The following is a 22,026-nucleotide window of genomic DNA, read 5'->3' as shown; positions in this document are numbered from 1 at the left end:
ATGCTGCCTGACCAACCTGACTTACAGCTTTCTTCAGTGAGATGTCTGGGCTGGTAGATGAGAGTAGAGAGTTATTTTTCTTGACTTAAGCAAAGATTTAACACTGTCTCCCAGAGCATCCTCATGGTTAAACTGACAAAATAGTGATTGGACAAGAGGCCACTGAAGTGGATTCAAATTAGGCTGAACTGACAGGTTCAGAGGATTGTGGTAGCCAGTCACTAGTGCTGTTCCTCAGTCTAGAAGGAAATGGGTCTGGGCCAACAAGAATCTCCTGAAGCTAGGCAAAGGGAAATACTAAGTCCTGCTCTTGAGGAGAAATAAACCCCAAGCACCTACCCAAACAGCATGAGGGGTGTTTGCCTGGAAAGTAGTTTTCCAGTAAAGGCAATGGGAATTGTGGTGGAACATAAGCCAACACTACCCTGGGCCAACGGAGGTGATCCTTCCTTTCTACTCGGCCTGGCAAGAGCACACCTGGGATGTTGTGTCCAAGTTTGGAGTCCCCAGAGCAAGAGAGAGATAGGTGTAGTAAAGAAAGCCCAGAGAAGGGCCACAAAGGTGCTGAAGATGATCACAGCCCTTAGGATAGAAGTAGAGACTGATTATTTAGCCTTGAGATGGAAGACATTGGGGGATGACATTATTCATGTGTATCCAATATATGATGGAAGAGAGTAAGGAGGATGGAGCCAGACTCTTCTCAATGATGTCCAATGAAAGGGAGGGGGACACAAGCTGAAAAACCAGAATTTTCACTTAAACATCAGAAAAACTTTTCCTATTGTGAGTGTGGTCAAATGCTGGTAGAGATACTCAGAGGAGTTGGGAAGTATTCCTCTGGAGATAACCAAGAGCCAACTGCTTAAGGCCCTGGGTATCTTGCTGTGGCTGAGCCTTCTCAGAAGGAAGTGTCTTCAGTCTCACAATTCCTTGTTTCAAATTAGGCTGGTTGTAATGACTGCTGTGTCTAAGTCCCAGACAAAAAAACTACATGAAAATGAAGTTAAAGGTGAAGAATGTTAATTACAAAGCTTCTGAAAGCAGCAGGCCGAAGTGTTAAAAGTTCTGCAATTTGATGTGGTCTAAGTTCAAACTGAATATAAGATAGAAGTACTGCCACTGAATCATCTTCACCTGGGATTTTACAGCTAAAGATTGCATGTTTTGAAACAGGGACATGCTGTAATGAATTCATTCACATGGTGTGGATTAGATTGAAAAGTCCATGAGAAATATTGTTGGCTCATGCGGTACAAAGAATGGGGTTAGATGAGCTTTTAATTTTTTTTTTTCTGACCATAAAGTCAGTGGAGCTTATATCTTGCTGTCTTACATCTGTGCAGTTTCAATTTTCACAAACGGTCAACGTTGAGTATCCACAGAGCCAGTTCCAAATAGGCATCAAATGCTACCAACACAGAAGATGAATGTTTTAATCCCTAGAATTGGTTTTGCCTTGCTGCTCTGAAGGAAACTGGATAAGAATTAGTGTGTTAATGCCATTGCAGCCAGAAATGGTATGCAATTGCTGGGTGACTACAAGTGAGCCCAGTGTTCTGTCTCAAGATGGATGGAGTAGAAAAAATGAAAGGACATGGAAGCTTCATAAATATGGATAAGCTTGTGACAATTACTTCATGAAGAGACAATGCATATTAGGATTTCTTCTTTTAAAGAAGTGAAGAATATGCTGAAAAGTACTATAGATATCTTGGTCCTTAAAAAGGTAATTAGACATAGCTGTTAATTTCTAGCAGGAAAAATACGTATAATACATGTTTGAATTCTGCAGATAACTTCTACAAGATATGCTTGATTGTGGAAATCTACAATAGTTGTAACAATATTTGGAAAGTTTTTGATCAGATAACAAGAATGTCTGCAATTAATGCAGTATAACGATGCAGTATAATGCTATCAACATTTGTACCTTTAAACCGAAAGGGTAATGAACATTTTTTCCCCTGATCTGTCTCACTCTGCTATGGGATTTTCCTCATGTTTTTTTCTAGGGCACTTGCTACTGAACAAAATAGCAGTGGATGAAATGGACATTTAACTGGAGAAGTATAGTAATTGCCGTGTTATAAGTAAATAAGATTAGTAGAGCTGACAAGAAAGAAGGGGAAAATGTCATGTTTCATTCCCTAGTGTGTCTACATCATTGAGTAGTTGCCTATTCAGATTCATAAAAAAGCTGTGGAGTAAAATTGAATTTCAGCACTGTTGACCCAGGAGACTGCTGAAGATTAGTTAAAAGGAATGCACTTTACTCGGTATAGCAGAGAAGTAGTGGCACTCACCTGGCTCAGAACCACATTACTGCTTGCATCTGTCTGGTCAGTTTAATAAATGAGAAAGTGCAGTCGTCCAGGTCTTCATTATCATCCCCTGTGCCTGATGAGCAACAGGCTTTAGTATTCACCAACAATCCTCCTGTGTCTCTAAGATTGTACTAATTTACGACACACTTGATTAAGGGGAGAGATTTGGTGCCTGTCTCACACTGACATCTTACCTACATGTACAAACTAGGTAGTGCTGGATATAATTGTCTGTGGGGTCCAGACAAGCTATTGTGCAACCTGTGCTGGAGCAGGCTGAGGGGAGAGTGCTTGCCAGCCATCCTGCTGTGACTGTGGCACAGCACGGCGAGAGGCGATGTAGGACAATATATATGAGTGCTAGAAGAACTCTCCAGCTGTGAAAGCACTCACATGGGCATTGGAAGTGCTGCATTCCAGCCCCTGCTTCAACATCTTTCTTTTGTACCTTATCCAGTGATGAATTTTATTGCTAAATAGCTAAGCATTTGGAAACCTGACACTATGTGAAAAGAATTTAAGTACTTCATGCTAGGAGGCTATGGTTCATGTTTGTATTTTGAGTAAAAAAGAACTGAGAGGAAAAATGAGGGTAGGGTAATTGGGGTTTAGAAGAAGATCAGAGGAAGGGGTTAAAAAAGGAATCAGAAAAGTCATTTCAGAGCCTGTGACAAGAGAAGAGAAGAGAAGGATGGGCAAAGGAGCATGAAAGCAAAGGGGCAAAGAGCATGGACAGCATTAATGATTCTCTTTGAAGAGAGTTCTGACATTCTGTAGAGGTATTTTTGGCACCAGAGTTTTAATATGCATTTTCATAGAGCTTACCCACTTAAATCTAGTGTGTTTCAAAGTACACTCTATTGCTGTGTTTGTGAATGTTCCCTCAATTTAAAACAAAGTTGTGATTCTTCCCTAAGATACAGAACAAAAATATGACTATACATGTCTGTATGGCTTTTTAATATTTGAGAAATGAATTGCAGAACTTGCAAAAACATCCTGTTTAGTCAGTCCTGGAGAACAAATTACTTTTCTTTTGTTTGCAGATCATAAATCAGCTTCTGTTGCTAGTCTGTGCCTCTAATTTCTTTCAGTGATTGCGCTTTGAGATAAGTTCATCAGCTTGTTTCTTTTGCACACACAGTTCTTGGCCCCCCAGTAGATGAGATGCCCCTAAGCACCAGAATCTACTGACTAAAATTTGCTCAATACATTGATTGAATATGGTCCAATAAAGAGCCACAAACTTCTTATAAATACTCACTTGAAAAATCTAAAAACAGATTTGAGAGGCAAAAAGACCTACATTTTGCCTTGCAAATGTTTCAGACATCCAACTGCATATGCATGTAATTTGGGGTAATAAGCTATGTTTACACAAGCCACTTAAAATGAACACAATTGAACATTTTACTTCAAAACATCAAATGCATTCCCTAGTACTTGAGGCTTTGCTAAAGTAAGTTTATGTAAAAATCAGTTTTCCCTTCATTCAAGATCTGTCTTATTCATGTCTAAAGCCTAACTCTACAAGGGAACTGATTAAGTTCCACCCTTCTGCAGGTAAGTATCTTCTCGATTCTTCCAACAAGGCACAATGAACCTGTCCTCAGAGCCCAAAAGAGCAAAAGGAAATGAAAGCACGTGCCTCCCAGTCTGTGCTTCACTTAGTCCTTTAATATACCCATTAACAAATATAACTTCAGTGTCAGCATTTGCAGCATACATACAGTTTTCCTCTGAGGTGCTGACAAAGCCTATTGTACCACCATAAACAAATACTTAGAGATTTAAATGCAATTTATCTCATATCATGCTAGTGAACTAAAAAAGATCTCATTATTTTGTAGGTATAGAAACAGAGATCTTGATTATCTTGCTTAGGGTATGTAAGAATCTTAGAATATCCTGGGAAGGGACCCATTGGGATCATTGAAGTCCAGCTCCTGGCCCTGCGCAGGAACACCCCAAGAGTCACACAGAGTGCCGAGAGCATTGTCCAAATGCTTCTTGAATTCTGTCAGGCTGGTGCTGTGACCACTTCCCTGGGTATCCCTTTCCAGTGCCCAACTACCCTCTGGGTGAAGAACCTTTTCCTAGTATCCAACCTAAAACTCCCCAGGGACAGCATTATGCCATTCCTTTGGTAGCTGTAAATGGTCACCAAAGAGAAGAGAGAAAAGACAAAATGTGGCAGAGTAGACAACAGGACCTGTTCCCCCTGAATCTCCACTTATATTCCCACTCTTTCCAAAAATTTCCTGAAAGCTGGAAAGAGAGACTATTCCATTGAAACTACAGAAAACAACTTTTGTTTCCCCAGTCACAATTTCAGTAAAAATATAGACATTAGAAGCTGATGTATTCACACTTTCTCCAAAATGTCATGAAGATTTGTTTCTCCTTCAGGGTCCGGAGACAAGAGTTTATAGATGGGCTTGGTCAAGAATTCATACATATCTCCTGAACTTGAAAAGGTAATAAACACCTACATATTACATCATAATTACAAAACAGCAGGAAAAAAAATCCATATTCATGCAAAACAAATTCACCTACCTTAGGTACAAACACAAGGCAGAGAGTAATGGTGCTGCAGAATATTATGACTAAAGCAACGATGCAGAACTGCACATTGGGTTGGTCCCGAGTAAGGAATGAAACAGCAGCACCAATAATGCACATGATCCCCACGTTGTACACACTCATTCCGATATACTTGCTGTCATTCAAAGCAGGAATGCTGACATTCCGTGTCTCCCAGGCGAGGAAACACCCGAATAACTGAAATGGTAAAAGAAGGAGAAAACATGATAATTATAAGAGGAATTGGCTGTCATCCAGAAAAAGCACTAGTTTAAAACAGATGTGTTTTCCAACTTGACAACTATGGGTTATATTACAATTCAGAGATATACACCTACCTTTTGCTTAATATCTAATTACCTGTGGGATTTGTTTTGCTCACTAGGACAGATTCCGACTCTAACAAGAAAAATGTGAAACTTAAAATTAGTCCTGATTGAAACAAATTTCTCTAAATGGTATGGTTATCTTTATTTTATATTTTTAATAATTTTAAAGACAGTCCTTCTGTTTCTTTTCAAGGATTCCAGTAAAGATATAATGTGCATTGTTCTTTTAGCTATTTTTAGCAGCTGTTCTCAATATACTCTTATCAATCCAGCCATTCATTACATGATTATCACCTACATTAATAAGCAGCAGTGCCAAGATGTGTCCCATGAGAGATAAATATACAATGCAGAAAGTGTCACCCGAGTTGTTCAGATTACAATTATAATGTCTTTTATTATAGTGGGAGTTGGTAATGGCCTTTCAATTGCAGTTGTCTAATGATTTCTGGCATGAAACATTCTTGTGGCAATTTTTTGTTTGCTTTTTTCCTTCGGTGTATTTTTAAGCTTTAGCCCCTTTGTTATTTGCAAGATGCTTTTGCAATTCAGCAGGGGAAAGCCTTTAGTGGAAGGAAGCCATCTCCATCCCTCGAAATTTAATTAGATTTTTCTGCAACGTGAACTGCTGCAAACAATTATTTTCTTCCTCTTGCATTCCTCAGAGAAGTCCTGGCAATGCAGTAAAACCCTAAACGAACTCAAGATGTTGTAAATAGGTAACCCAGCCTACAGTCTAGGCAAAGCCCCGTAGGATTGTATGGTGCCTTGGGAAGCATGACAGAGAGCAGATGGTATTGGATGAAAGGAAAAGACAGAGAGAAGAACTATCACTAAGGTCCAAGGCATGGTTTCTATGTTTTCTAGCTTTTTTTCTGATCACAGTGCAGGGACAGACAAGAAGAAGAAAGAGCAAAGGTGCATTCCCATTGACCTTAGTAGCCTTCCTCCCAGACCATCACATTTGTCCACTGCCATATCATGAAGATAATATTCTCTTTCATATAACTTCAATTTATGTGCAATCCAGGAAATTGGAGGTCAATGATGATGCCATTTGGGGGATTAATTGCAGTTGTCTAGTATAATTTACCTTCTATTTTTCTGTTTTTTTTTTCCTATGGCAAATAACCTGGACTAGAAGAACAGTGCTGCCAGACAAACAAAAGAGAGCAGGCAAGTGACAGAGTGATGTTTGTTCTACAGACTTGGGTTTCAACTGTAGTAACACCTGGACACCAGTAACTGCAAATTTCCTTGATTATTTGCTTAGTTTTTATCTCAAATAACAATGGCAACAAAGCCAACCACTTGTGATTCAGCTATTTTGCACTCCCACAGGCACTTGCAGGCTGCAGCCACCTACCCACTCACCCAGGCACTTCCAATCAGGACTTGCTGCTGAACTGCCAGCCCTGCCCTCCCTGAGCTTGTCTGCTGGCTTATTTCATTCTCTTGCCTGCAGCACATGTCACCCTGCCACATGTTCATGGGCAGCGCTGGCTGGGAGGCTTTGGCAGATTAGGCATCTACTCTCAGCCCATGGAGTGTGGCAGGCTGCAGGGGCTGCCCAGTCCAGGCACGGGATGTAGAATCACTTGCTCACCCACTTTCCAGTGCTGCCATCACTGCTGCAATCCCTGTCAAGATACACTGACACAGGTGGCCCTTCCCAGCAACAGCAGCAGTAGTTGCCCTGGCAATCCTTACCCAAGTCCTTTTCAGCAACATTCCCACCTTATTTCTCTACACACTACTTCAGGAGATGGTCCTCTCCTAGGGCACTCCATTGCCTCATTGTTGGAGTCCTGCCTCTTCAGTTTAACCCATCTCCTTTAGTAGGACTAGAGCCCACACCTCACTCTGGCCCATTGCCTCTTCTCCTCACCTTCCCAGCAGCCTAAGATTTGCAGGAAGAGCAGTAGTGGCTGCTGCAGGCAGAGCACAGCAAGGGGATGCTCTTAAGGGGTCTGTAGACAGCTACCTGGGCCAGCAAGGGGTCTTGGCCATTCAGGGAGGGCAGCCGAGGTGTGTGAGCCCATTATCAGGCTTTGTGCCAGAGCAACAGCTCATCCTCTGATACATTTTCAGAGCCCTTCTGCTAAACAAGGCAGTACCTCCAATAGGGAAGGGTGCAGGCAGCACTCCTTTGCTGTTGGGTCTGGCATGTGCACAGGCAGAGTAGGAATGTACAGACTCCATTACAGGCTCAGCAGAAGCAAATTGTCACTATATTCACCTGGATGTGTTGGGGGGACATACAGTGGTGGTACCTTTTTTTAGGGTACACACCTGTTCCTTCCAGACACCCCATCATCTCAGGGGTTGCCTGTTGTCCACTCCCTGCACTCTTGGTGCTGCACAGCTCAGTTCTCTTGGAAATTTACATTTTGCCAGCCCATGAACTGACAAACAGGCTGGTCTGGGCCTGTTTTGAGGGGTAGAAGGAATCCTTGTCTGTATTTCTGCATCGCATTTTTAAAGGCATGAGACCCTGATTAACGACGGAGAAGATTTCTATCTTCTCCGACTATGGTTAATTATTAATGAGATTTTTAGGGCTGTAGGTCATCCCTCACTCTCGTCCACTTCCCCCAGTATGAACAGATTCCATTCCAAAAGCATTATTCTGGGAATACAGCCAACATACTTACATGAGCACTTATTACAAATAATGGGGATGAATTTATAGCTGAGGTGGTTATAAAATGATCTAAAATATCAATTATAATGGAAAAAAGATCATTTGGAGTGTTGTGGTGGTTACGGTTTGGCCCATTCTCATTTATAATTGAGAACAGCATGGGAAACTGTTAAATATCTTTGAGATGAAAGGAAGATATGTACTTATTTATACGATAACTAAAGAAAGGGAGAGACTCTTGCAGCAAGTGGGTTTCCCCAGAATTAAGCACTGTAAATCTGAGAGCATTGTTTTTAATTTTTGTTAGCATTTGGGGTAAAATGCTTGCCTCAGGAAGAGAGATTTCCTTTTCTAGAAGTCACAGCTCATCTCTGAGACTCAAACATGGATAAAAGCTGAGAGTTTTCTGCATCCTGCTGCCAGTGCAGTGGTGATTGCAGAGGTGCTCCTTGTTTGCCTGGTACAGATGCCTGCAGGGCTCCATGGGGTTGGTAAGGTTTCTCCTCTGAGATAAAGACTTCCTGAGGGAACACGATGCTTTGGTTTCCCTCCATCTGCCCTTCTTATTTTCCTCCTTCCTGAGGCTCAAACAATATGCACACATGAAAGATTCAGTTTTATGACAGTAAAAATTCTGTAAATCCCTTGGTAAAATCCTGTAAAATGGCTCAGTTGAGGAATGGGATGCAGATATTGCTAGTGAAGGGTCCCGATTTCTGTGATTCCTTGACAACTTTCGAATATGAAACTTGGGAGCTACAGTTAAAAACACAGACTCATAGTACCTAGTTCAGCTCCACTTTACTCCTGGTACCTAAACTTTAAACATTCATCTTCCCCAGATAAGAAAATTACATTTCAAATTATGCTTGGGGGCCCCTAATTCTGGAGACTGCTGTGGAATTTAAGGACTATTTGATATTTAAGACTGCCTGCCGGGATTTGCAATGCAGCTGTCTTTCCTCCTCCAGGGCTCAAGCTGGTAAAGGCTTCTCAGACTGTCTACTGGCTTGGGCCCCACACAGAATACAGCAGCAGCCATCTTCATTCAAGACATTGATGCTGGCGATGACCATTGTGTAGCTTCATGTTTGGAGGACACGGCACAATTCTAAGTTTTGCCTGAGATGTGCTCCCTAACCCCAGAGCATAGTCTGGCTCCAGAAGGAGCACCTGAACTTCTTTCAGAGCTGTCGAATTTTATGTAATGAGAAAGTGACTGTCTTAATTAATTGGGCACTTGCATGGGATGTTAGTTCTGATCTCTGCTGAGAATTTTGATTAACTAGTCTTTAGAGAAGGCATGTATGAATACGCATTGGGATGGAGGCAGGCAGCTCTTAGCAGTGCTAATGTGCTGGATTTGGAGAGGTGTAGGACACATCTGTCCCCACTGTTTTATACCAGCTCACTTAGGCAGCTCCTTGCTGGCAGTTACAATTCCCATCCCGAGGCTTCTGATGGACCCCACGCATCTCCAAATAACTCGGGGCTACATGTTCTCCTATAGGAAACAGTTGTATAAAATTTAAGGACACATCAGCCTACTAACAAGTCTAATGGACTAATTTTAGTCTTTTTTGGATCTCGACCAATGACACTGTGAATGCAGCTAGGAACTGCAGTATAGTTTCTACACTGTCAGTCATGAACGTAAAGCCTTCTTCAATTTTGGTGGTCTAATAAATACACACATCTTCTTGATGTATAAAGTGCCATAAAATATTGGTTTGGATTTTCTCAGAAGATATGGGCAGCTGTACAGGCAGGGTTGGTTTGTTTTGCCTTTTGTTTGAGGGTAGGCAGCTTCCATTTGACACTGATTTAGAGTGTCTTTGCAACTGTTGGTATGGTAGGTTTAGGCTGTGTTGTCAGTGCACCCAAAAAGGCTGTGAGAAAACCACTGCATACATTTGGGAAAAACAGTATCTGAAGACAACAGGATTGTATCACTGTGATTAAAGATAGAATAGTGGTCACTAGGAGAAATCTGTATTATAATATTAGAAGCATAACAGGTGTATGGAGAATATAATACTTGTGTTTTCAGAGTTTTACAGGCAAACTTTAATTTTAAAGAAACTTATACTGACCAAATTTTGATAGCTGTTTGTAGCTGAAGTATTGGAAAACATTTAACACTTTTTTTTAAAACTCTACCAGCTAGTTAATTTTAAATCTTGTTCATGAGAATTACTGCTAAACACAGTAACAATTTCTTAGATCCACAACATAAATAGATACAACCAAGTGCCTAATTTGCTATTGGATTGCACAGACTGTCACATGACAGGAAGGAAATTATTTATTCACCTCCATGGTACTGCCTTTAAACCATTTTTTATATGTTTCATTTCAAAGTCATGTCAGCTTAGGTTAGGAAAGAAAGATAAAGAAACTTAGGAAAGAAAGATAAAGAAACTTATACTGAAGATATCTGAGAAGAGCAAAGAAATACCAGAGGAAAAATCTCCAATCTTGTCAGAAGTCATGCTTGCCAATAACTAGGGAATATGGTTTTGGAAAGATTATATATTGGACCAGGCTGCAGCTTTGCAGCTAGTTGCTGTGTTGTAGTAGCACTGACCCTGCTCACTTGTGGATTGTAGCCCTGCTCTGCCATATAAAAAAATAAAATGAAGCCTTTTCTTTAAAGATTTAACATTGGGAGATTTTTGTTTGTTTTGGTTTTGTTTTTTTCTAGCTAGATTAGTGTGAGATTTCCCCTCCTGGCCACCTTAAACCAAGGCAGTTCTGGACTCTGGCCTGTAAAGACCTTTCAGCCTGGAGTACCTGTGAAGCTTGACTTGTGTGTTGTTTACTCAGGTTCATTCATTAAATCCAGATCATCACAGACATAGGCACATTTTTATTTCAGTGAAATGGCTGCAGATATTTTTCAATGAGGTTTCTCAGAACTTAAAAAAAAAAAAAAAAAGGGATTTTTGGTTTTCATGTTTTCACTGGAGAATTGTGCAGTAAAAATACTGAGCAGCTTTCAGGAAGATGCATATAAAAGTGACCTTTTTTTTTTTTTTAATTAGCAGTACAATAAGTAAGGTTAGAAAACTGAAAGACAAACTTTGCCCTTGTAGGTCTCTTACCTTCACAGTCAGTACAATCTGATGTTAAACCATTGCTCACTCCCCTGATCTGAGTCAGCTGTGTATTTAGTTCATTTTCACAGAGCTGCTCTGGAAGCTTAATATTTCTATTGAGCATTAGGACAAGAGCTAAATATTATTTTTAATTGCAAGATATGATATTCAGCTACTCAGCTGAAGGACTTTCTTCTTGGCAAAATCCTTTATTCCCAGTGCAGGACAGAAAGGCAGCGGTACAAAGCTACAAACACTAACAGGCATCCAGATTTCACTTTATACTCCAGCCTCCCAAATCAACAGGTCAATAAAATATTTTCCCCTCTTTCCATTGAGACTATATTTGACTTTTTTCCATGAAAATTCTGCTTAGTCATGAAACGCATTCTAGTAACTAAGTTTAAACAAATACACAACGGGTCATTAGCAAATATCCATTTGGAATAGCGTTATATTGTCTCTGGCATAAGATTACCACAATCACAGCTCTGTAAAGAGGTGAAGCACCTCTGCTAAAAACCAGTGTGTGCTACAGTTTAAATCTATTTCTGCTGTGCAAAAATTGATGCCAAGAGACATGTAAGGGAATACTGCACTATTTGCAACATTTCAAAAATATATTTGAAGTTTCCTTATGGTCATATTAGGGAAAAATTTATCCAACAAAACCATATGGAAATGTGGTTTTGGATGCTAAAATACTGTCCATGTTTTATAAAAGATATAATAAATATCTGGTACCACTATAAACTACTTTCCCCCACTGCAAAACTTAACTACCTTCCTCTCTGATCACTGCAAGATGGGACAGATGGGTTGGTGCTAAACCCACCATATATATGAGTTGGAATCATGCAAGTTAATCGACAAAGAGGCAGTTCCTTCTTCTGAGTACTCTTTTTGATCATGAAGGGAATTAGGAAAGAATGCAAGTATATGTGTTAAAAATCAAAGGTATTATCAGAAAACAATTGGGAATTTTAACATAATCTGAAAACTATTCATTTTTTCTACACATCAAATTGATTAATTTGATAAATGAATGAATTAATAATATGGTTGATATAGTCTCATAAGATAATTGGGAGGGACTTGAGGAAATCATGTAGTGCAACCTCCTGCTCAAAAAGCAGGCTCAGATGTGAGTTCAGTCCAGGCAGTTCATAATTTTATCCAGTCTGGTTTTGTAACCTTTTTAGGACAAAAGCTGGTCAGACTGTCTGGGTGACTGCTCCACTGCTTCCCTTTCCTCAGTGCCAAAAAAAAAAAAAAAAAAAAAAAAAAAAAAAAAAAAAAAAATTCTTTACATCCTTCATTGAGTAAATATAAAATAATAGTAAAATAATAAAAGGAGTAGCACATCTTGCACACCACAGCTGTATGGTTTATATGCAGCTCCTGGGCTTGACACACACAGAGGGCTTAAGCACCTGAAGTAGCAGAGAGAAGCTACATCCAACATCCAGCAAGGACAGCCAGACCATCCCTCAGTACCATCTGTAGGTATCTAAATGCTGTCAGTGACCAAATTTTCTGCTGGATATTTGCTAACTGGTGACTGGTTGTCACACAACAAGCATCTGCTTCCCCTCCTGCCTGTAGGGGCAAGAGCACAAAGTCCTGACTGAAGAGTGGGCTTCTGGCCATGACTGGAACTCAAGCTCTAAACCATGGTACCTAACTCCTTTTTTGAAAATCTACTCCCAAGTGCATTAAAAAAATGGAAAAGTAATGTTTATGAATTAGCCAACAAAGCAAAGGAAACCATTGGAGAAGGGGGAAGGGGAAGCAACAGGGATATTTACAAACAGCAACTGAAAGATGTTTGGGTATGTGCTGTGAATGATCTGTCCTAAGCTTCACATGTGTAAAAAAGCTATTACCTTAAAAATTATTTTGGTTGTTGTGGAATGTAAAATAAACAGGCAGTAAAATGGCCAAAGACTAGACAGAATGTAACAAAAATTAAAAAGAGGAAATTCATAACAATGATTATGAATTAAAGATCTAAAATAGAGATAGAGGAAAGGTAAGTTAAATGTATGGTAGTAAATGAATGGCTAGCAGCATTAACAGAATTTATAAGGATTTATAAAAATGTAAGTTGAGAAAAATGAATTGTAATAATGATTAATTCCTTGGAAGATGAAAAATTCAATAGCAATGGTGCACCATAAGATTGCTTAACAAGGGATTTTGCCCTATATTTACATAGAGATGGAACAGTCCATTCACATCTTGCCAAAACAGTGAAGTGCAGCTTATTCCAGAAGTAAGAGACCTCTTGAAAACTCTGTCAAGACAAGCTGTTTTAATCACAGAGATCCTGTAATTTACATGCAGGAGTTTTAAGAATTGATTTAGAAGTTGTCTGGACTACTGGGTTTAATTTGATATTTATATATAGCAAAGATTTGTTGGATATTTGTTGATATTTATTGGAATTCTGGCAAAGCTCCACTTAAGATGCAAAGAGGCCATATGGGAAAAGAGAAAGTGGAACACCCCCAGTGATTACAGAGCTATTACTGTAATTTCTCTCCTAAGCAAATTAATGAAATGGCTGACACATGAACTCATCCAGTAAGTGGGGAACAAAAAAAAAAAAAAGGATAGAAATATAATTCAACATGCTATTATTTTGCAAGACTGAATAAAGGCAATTACATTCATGCAGATTACGTAGATTTCTCAGTAGTAGATTTCTCAGTGCACAGTATCATTATTTAAATACTGAATGCTATAAAATCAATACAATAAATTTAAACTGATTGAAATCTATGTGATAAATCTCAACATGTAGCTATTAAAGAGAAGTTACTGAAAAAAAAGGATAGTTTTTAAAAAAATTCTAACTTAAGCTGTCCCATACATGTACATGGGCTTGGAGGAGACTATAATAACATGGCTGAAAATGATGCAGAGGAAGCAAAGGCGAAGAATGGTAGACAACTCACAGCAAGATTTTTAGAAAAATCACAGAACTTTGGCCAAATGCAAGAAAATTTTCCTAGAAATAAAGACATCAGGCCATTTTAGAGAAAGAGGGATAACATATAAGCAAGAGCCAACAAAGTTCAAGGTTTGGAATAAGACACATTCAGCTTAGCAATTAGAGAGCCTTAGGAAGCAGAGGATTCTTTCAGTCTTGAAATTAATATTGAACATTATCCCAAGGATATGTATTAGTTGAATTAATGTTTTCTTTGGCTTCATAAATCAATTACAGAATTGTGTTGTGCAGTATATCAACTATAGTGGAATGCCGGAAAATGAATCATTAGAAGAAAATAAATTTCTTATTCTTATGGACTTTTATCAAGTTGCATGGTGCGTATGCTTTTTTTTTTTCCTATCTCAGTCATGAGATACTGATAACCATACTGATATTTTCATTCTTGGCATTCTTGGCATTCTTAGCTAAGGATGATCTGTTAAAAATGGTGTATGGGAAGTGGTCAATATTATTGGTTATGGCTTAAAACCCCCTCAATTAACATGGGGCAAAAGTAGAATTTCATACAGAGAGCAACAGTCAAGCTCAAAATATAGTTTTGCCTCAAAAGCCTGTTTCTCAGTAGCTGAATAACAGGTATCTGTAATAACATGTCAGGGACACAATGAAACTTCCAACATATGTACACCTTGAATCTAATGTTAACTTAAAGCATTATCAGGAAGAGAGGGATCAAACAGTAGACAAGACTAATGTGTGTGTGACTAATAAGCAAAGCATTCTAAGAGTCCAGTCTGGTATTGTTCTGGCTGAGATGAGAAAAATAATTCATACCCTTCAGAAAGATGTTAGTGCACTCCCTAATAACGCATCACCAGCAAGGTGAAGATGGTGTGTTTTCTGTCATCCTTTGGAATATATGAAATAAAGGTGCTTTTCAATGTGTGCCTCATCAAAAATCAAAATACTGCAACTGACTAGTTGAGGTGCAACTGATCCAGTTGACGTAATGGTGCTCAGGCATAGAATAGTCTCAATCTCAGAAGTCTTTTTCAGCCTAACTGATTCTGTTATTCTGCAATGGTCAACATGTACACATAGACAGACCTTGAACTTGTCTGCAGCCTTTTAGGAGCTGAACTTGAGAAGGGAGAAAACACTGAATCCTCTAAGTATGGAGCAACTGGAGAAGACTAATACACTGTTCATTAAGAAAATTAATAAAGTGGTAAAGGCAAAATGTAGGATGGTCATTTTCCTGTTATTCTCTAGTCACGAGTCCTGAGGAATCTGAATCTAATAACGGAGAAGCCTTCATGAAGTAAGTAAGAATTTCCTCACATCCCTTCAGAGGCAATTGAAGAATTGTGAATCTGATTTTTAAAGTTTGCTTACTTTAATTTAGAGGGAACCAATGTATCCTGTCATGTAATGCCTTCCCTTATTTTGCCATACCTTGCCTTCCCTTCTGTGCTCTGCCCTACCCTGAGTGATTTATTCACTGCATCAGTTCATTTAAGACATCAGAATGGACAGTATTGCTTTTACTTCAAGACAAAAAAGAAAAGAACTTTTTTAGGTTAACCCCATTTTTTGTATTCCTATTTTGAGACAAGAGGTCACGGTAAACCATTTTGGCCTGAGTAAAGCCATTTTACCTTAAATATTGCATTGTACTGTAATAAGCAATACTAGCTCTTTAGTATATAGCATGTTAAATTAGATCTATGTTTTATTATTACAAATCACAGAATTTTGTACTAGCTAAACCTTTATAAAATGATACAGTAACATGAGAGGTTCTGTTTTTTGTTCTGAAGGCAAAGTATGTGTGGTGTACAGAATGTTTTTGGTGATGAGATAAAATGCATCAATTCTGTTGTCCTCATATCACTCATTCACTCATCATAGCAATTATTTAAATGATTCAGATGAGTATCTTCCTTTTTAATATGTAGCGATTTGTGTGTTAAGAGGGCACTGGAGTAATAAAAAGTGTGTATTTCACTGGTGGTTATGAAAAGCTGTGTGTCTGAAATTAGTGAGTAATGGCATACATAAAATAAATAAGACATTAGTACCACTTAGGCTGAATGTTATAGATATGCCACAAACCAAGAAATTCAATAGTGAATTGGGTGTTTTACATATGCATATATCCACATATATGCACATATTATTGTCTAATAATGTAACGGCATTTGCAAAATAAGCTTGCAAGTGACACTTACAGACTTAAAGACAGTCACATATCTTATAGAACATAGTCCAACATACATGCTGACAAATCAATATACAGCAAAGAGCTAGTGAGAACCAAAGCAGTCTGACTACTGTCTAACACTACTCAAACTTGAAACTTCAAAGAAAGTTGCCTGAGAATGTATATTTAAAATATTTTTACTGAAAACATTGATGAAGTTATTTAAAAAACCAAAGAAACCCTACCATTTGTTTGAATCTTACTGTGGCCCCAGTGCTGGTCAATGTCATGGCTCCCAACTTGCAGCATCCTTCAGGACACAAATCCCTCAATGCTGCACTACATGCCAAGGTTGATGTGCACCCAGAGCCACCCAGAGCTGACCAGTCAGACATGCTGAGGTGTGGAATCTCTCCTGATTCCTGATCCCTTTGGAGGGAGCAAGTATGTCCTAGGTCCTAATTTCACAGCCTGCTTGGACATTCTCTGTCTGAAAAAGAGCCATCTACTCCTTTCCCTTTCCCTTTCCCTTTCCCTTTCCCTTTCCCTGAGAAGACTTCCTTTTGCCTAGTAGCTCAAGGATCTGAGCTCTCACCTGGGACCTGGAGACATTTGATGCTAGTGCCTTCTTGCTTGAAGGCTCACCCCAGCAGAGTGGTCTGACCACAAAGCAACTGTTTAGAATTTAAAGAAACAAAACCCCCCATCTCTCTTTAAACACTTTTCAGCCTGAAGAAAGCAGTGTGAAACGCAGCAGGACTCATCAGAGCAGTCATTCACAGGGGAGAGGGAAGAAAAGGACTCCTGGCACGAGCAGCCCCCTCTGGGCAGCAGCACCAACCACACCAAGTGGAAGCAGCTGACCCCATCTTTCCCGGTGTCCTAATGAACCATCATGCTCCAAATGTACAGAACAGATTGACCCCTTCAGGCACTGTAGACTAATGTCTATCAGGCTTAGGATCCAGATGGGGCTCAACTCAAGATAGGTGTTCTGCTGGTCAGTGCTGTCAAAATCAGATGTTTTCAAAACCTTCAGGCTCAGGAGCTTTTAATCACTAATAGTCACAGTTTCTTTTTCTTTTTTTAAACTATCAAGCCTCAGGGTTCCTCATTCCTGAGGTCTGTTTTAGTAACTAAATCTTTTTATCGAGATGGGCCTCAGTGACAAAAGAGTTATTTTGATTCAGGCCCCAAATTAATCTTGCATTTTGTGGTTATTTCTCAAGGACATTTGCAACTAAGAGGCAAACACCTCGAACAATCTAAATCTACCTTTTTGGAGAACCTATAGGAATTCAGAGAATTTGACTTCTTTATTTACAAAGCTGTCTCGTTTGTAGACCCATCTTTTCACTACTAAATTTCATGGTTTGTGGTATACCTATAATACTCAGCTTAAGTGCTAGTAATGTCTTATTTATTTTACAAATGCATATATCCACATATTATTGTCTAATGAACTTTAAAACAGACCTGATTATAAAACTTGTACTCAAGGCCATTTTAACTGACTCCCAGCCATCAGGAAAGCAAATAAAATTCAATTGATGCCTATCAGTAAATAGCAGCTTGAAGTCAGTGCTGTGCAGAAGAAGCTGTGCTTACCATCAGCAGCCCTTTATAAGCGTAGACGATCCCAAGCCAAATGGTCATGTGGGTGTTTTCGCAGTGCTCCAAGATTGGTCGGATGGAGATATCTCTGCCCGCAGGGTCCGGCTGCAAAATGAAAAGGTGGAATAGTTGGACTCAGATTTCCTTTGCATTTGCACCTCAGTGGTACTTAGATATATTTTCAGTTAATTGAGGATGTGCAGAATACAGAGTGGACAACTTTAAAGTAACTTGTGATGAGAGCGGACCCATGAACCTGCAGAGAAATACCGTGAAAAGCAAGGATCTGAGGAAACAGCTGCATGATACCTACTACCTGGTGAGGTCACATCTACTGCAAACCTGAAAGAAAATGTCTGAAGTCACTCTGTATTTAACATGGTCAGTCATATTTATCAGCTTTAGGACAGACAATTTTCCAACAAGGCAAACAGCTTGAAAGCAGAGGCATGAAAAATAATGTATTTAAATTCCTCTTTCCTTTCACCTGCGGTTCTTGTGTCACTGGCAAATGGCTGATAAACAATGTTTGAAACATTGCCATGTTTCAGGTGGTTTTTCATTGATAACCATGAGCTAAATTAAAGACCATTTACTATGAAAACTACACCAGTAGCTTAGGAGAGACTATAAATCATCAAAAATAAGGAAAAAAGAAAGTCTTTTAGATACAGTGATTGCCTGTGCAAAATGAAATACTGTTGGAAGCTTTGTAGCTTTCCATTTATTTTGAAAAGGAGATTGTATAATATTGCAGAATCAAGAGGACTTGGAGACTAATAGAACTGTTTGTATGAAGGAGGAGCAATAACAAAGACTCAGAGAAACCTGCAAGAACCACCCCTTGCCCTCCTCACATTTTTTTTTTTATGAACAGAGGAAAGAACAGCTGACACACAGAGCAAAGGGTTACTAGCTACTATGCTGTACACAATTAGAATAGATATTCAGGTCTGGGCAAAAGGCTAAACTGCTTGTTAATGATGCACATTGTACAAGAACACAAGAATCTTCTTGTATGTGATTCTTAGAGAACTTGTTTTAGTTACATGCTGCAGAACACTCCTGCTGGCTATCCTGAGATGCATGTACCTACAGTTGTTGTGTTTACAAAAAATGCTGAAATACTGAAAGCTACTTTTCCTTTCTACTTTGAAAGACTGGATTTGAACTTCAGCCAAACTAAGATCAACCCAAATGCAGCTTTCTGTACCTGGTTGTCCCAGTGGGCATTTCAATTTTCCTTTTTGATGAGTAACACATGTAAAATGTTTCAAACATAAGTATAGTGATCATAATATAAGAAAAAAATCATGTTTTCACCAACTGAAAGTTAGAAATGTACATGGAAAGACTTTGAAGATATCTGAATAATTTCCTAAAGCTTATTCTTGCTGTCTCTGATGATGTATGACTTCTGCTATGTATTTCAGCAGTCACAGCAATAATCTTCAGTTCACTTTCTTCCACTGGTGTTTTTGTATGTGAAGCATTTCCCCTGACCTCATACTCTGTAAAAATGAGAAAACCCAAACAACCTTGTGCTATGATGCACTGCACAGTGAAAGTACTCACAACTTTCTTTGCAAAGCCTTCAGTAGGCAAGACATTAACATTTAAAACCTTTTCCTATCCTGAACTCCTGTAGAAACCCTGAAACAAAAAATAAAGCTCTTGGAAAAAAAGCTGGGCTAAAATAAAGTACGATAAAAACCAAGGCAGCAATATTAACTCTCCCAAAGAGCTTATGACTCCATCCTAATGGTTGTTGATGGCAGGCAAACAACCATTAGCTGAAGAACTGAAATGACTACAAACATTAAGTGTCATCACAACATTTGAGATGCTACAAATGTTTGTCTGGGGATCAGTTGAACTACCTCATTCTCCCTGATCAATGACAAAAGCCCAATGCTAAAATTTAGGTGCACTGAAAGCACTCTTTCATCTCAAAGTTACATGAAAATATACATAAACCTGATATGTTGAACATCATTTTTTTCTATTATGTAATAAAGTTCACCAGGCAAATCATTCACACAGAGCTCTGTATATGTAACTGATGTGTCAACAGGACTGTACTACAGAGACATTTTTGTAAAATTTGAAATTATATCTAAGCCTGCCAATAGCACCATCTCTCATGGTCTGGAATTACAGAAGTGACATAAAATTTAAGGCTGTGGTCATCAGGCTTTCTTTTTTTTTTTTTCCTTCTCACTGGTGAGTCAGCACAGGACTGTCTCTTCATTTCCCCAATTCTACATCCCTCCTGCCAGGTATTTCTTCTCTTCCAGTTTCCCACTTTTCTGAAACAAGAAAGTGTATAAATAATGTGGATTGCCACCTGGTGCGATGGACAATGTCATGTGGTTTGTTTCCCCTCTTCCTGGATTGAAAACTCCAATCACACTTGGACTGAAGGATTCCCCCACCTTTAAGTAACTATAAGTAATTGGAATAATTCCCTGTTTTGAAGAATATAACTGAAATGAGAACTCCTATTTGTTCTGTGGCAATTATATTTTTATTTTCCCTATGTGGCTATTCTCTCATGAAAATTTGTTTCAAAATTGGAAAGTGTATGTCCATTCATTACTCGAAACCTCTCTTTTAAGATCCAGGCACAAAAAAGATGAAGTGGAAAGCATAAATTCTTTTCAAATACTGTTAGAGAGTAAGCATCATTTCCTTAGTAGGAAGATTGTCAGATTTTATGACGCATGATAGTTCAAAACTGATGTTAATTAAGTAAAACAGCATGTTCAGATTTTCTTTGTGAGATAGTAAAATCTTGTGAAGTGCTCTAGGTAGAGCAGGAAAAGAAAGAATACTGATTGCAGCATTAGCAAAAATGTACCTGGGGAAGCACATCTTTCAAAAGACTTTCGAGATCTGCAAAGCAGTAGTACTTTAAACAAAAATTTGCTGAGGTCCTGTGCATGTGGGGTTAAATGTTGGCACGTAGCAGTAATTTTAAAGTGAACTGATTTTGCTGTTTACTTATCTCTGTTGCAAAATGACATTCCTGTTCTACTGCCTTTAATTTGCCATTCTGTTTCTTCACTGATTTTGTATGAATTAACTAATCATAGCAAAAAGCTGGGTTAAAAAAAATATGATATTTTCTGATGTCAAAAGAATTTTCAAAAACTCTACAATTACAGCTGAATGGGGCACTTGACTGACCTCTCTAATCATCCACCATTTGTGCACTTTGTTATTGCTTAGAGAGGATGACAACATAAGTGCTACCAGTGATTATATATGTACTGGAAATTTGCCCTTTCCTTTTATAGAAAACAATCTCAATGCCCTTCAGATGTCATTCTCAAAAGCCTGAAGACCTCCTATCTTGTGATTAGGCTGAAGCTTTCCTACCTCTTCTGAAACCTAATAAGGTTTCTGACATTGACATCAATTTCTGGAGTGCTTTCAGCAGTTGAACATAAATAGTTTGTTCACTTCATACAAGAGTTGTGTATCATCACCAGTAAAATGCTTGTTTTACGTGAGATCCACTAGGTCTAGAAAGCAACCCAAACCAGTAAACAGAATGTTTATATCCCCAGTGTGTGTGTGTTTAAACTATTATCAGTCAATTCTGTAGTTCTGTTGCTTTTTCATTTTCTTTGCTCTTCAGTCTGCTGGGAGGGCTGGAAGATCCTTGTCATAATAGGTGAGTGATGGCCCAGGTGGGAACTACCAGAGGGAGAAGTGAAGCTTAAAACTACCAGGAACCATTAGGGAAATCTGATTTTTTTTTTTTTTTTTTTAAATCTATAAGTACAATTTCTTAGTGGCTATTATATTAGCCAAAATCCCTCTGGAAAGGGCAGATATTTGTATGATGTACCTTTGACTTAATTTGTGTCTTTATTGCTATTCCTCTTCTGTAGCTTCAAAGGTCTTCAAAGGAGGAAGGGTCTTTGTTCTGTGAGGCATTTTATCCAGCAAATGTCTGGGAAGAACAGACTGGACTAGCACACAGTATCCAAAAGTCCTTGACCTTCCTAAGGTACTTTTTCTTCATGGTCTCCTCCTCAGGTCCATTGGCCAGCACAACAGATGATTCTGTTTGCAGAGTTGTGGTGCTGCTATGTGGCAGAGCTCACAGGGGGTCAGTCTCATCCCACTCCCTGTTTTATCTTCCCTTTAAATGGCTTCAATTGAACTGGCATAATGACTGTATACTACAGCTAATTTGCAGTGTGAATTAGATATCTCTGGCATCTTTAATTTGTCATATTTAGCAGGCATATGGAG

General features: G+C 38.9%; 1 protein-coding gene across 2 annotated transcripts in view; it reads right to left on the bottom strand.

Annotated features, from left to right (window-relative positions):
- GABBR2 (gamma-aminobutyric acid type B receptor subunit 2) overlaps positions 1-22,026 on the bottom strand; it is a 470,824-nt gene that overhangs the window by 22,349 nt on the left and 426,449 nt on the right. For both annotated transcript variants that reach the window (XM_048289220.1, XM_048289221.1), the window contains exons 14-15: positions 17,755-17,865; positions 4,887-5,111 (exon numbers count right to left, since the gene is read on the bottom strand). In XM_048289220.1, the coding sequence (XP_048145177.1) occupies positions 4,887-5,111; positions 17,755-17,865 (336 nt within the window). The remainder of the gene's footprint in view (positions 1-4,886; positions 5,112-17,754; positions 17,866-22,026) is intronic.

This window comes from Corvus hawaiiensis, chromosome 30 (genome assembly GCF_020740725.1).
Source record: "Corvus hawaiiensis isolate bCorHaw1 chromosome 30, bCorHaw1.pri.cur, whole genome shotgun sequence".
NCBI lineage: Eukaryota > Metazoa > Chordata > Aves > Passeriformes > Corvidae > Corvus > Corvus hawaiiensis.
Note: the sequence above shows the minus strand (reverse complement) of the source record. Positions and strands in the feature narration are given on the sequence as shown.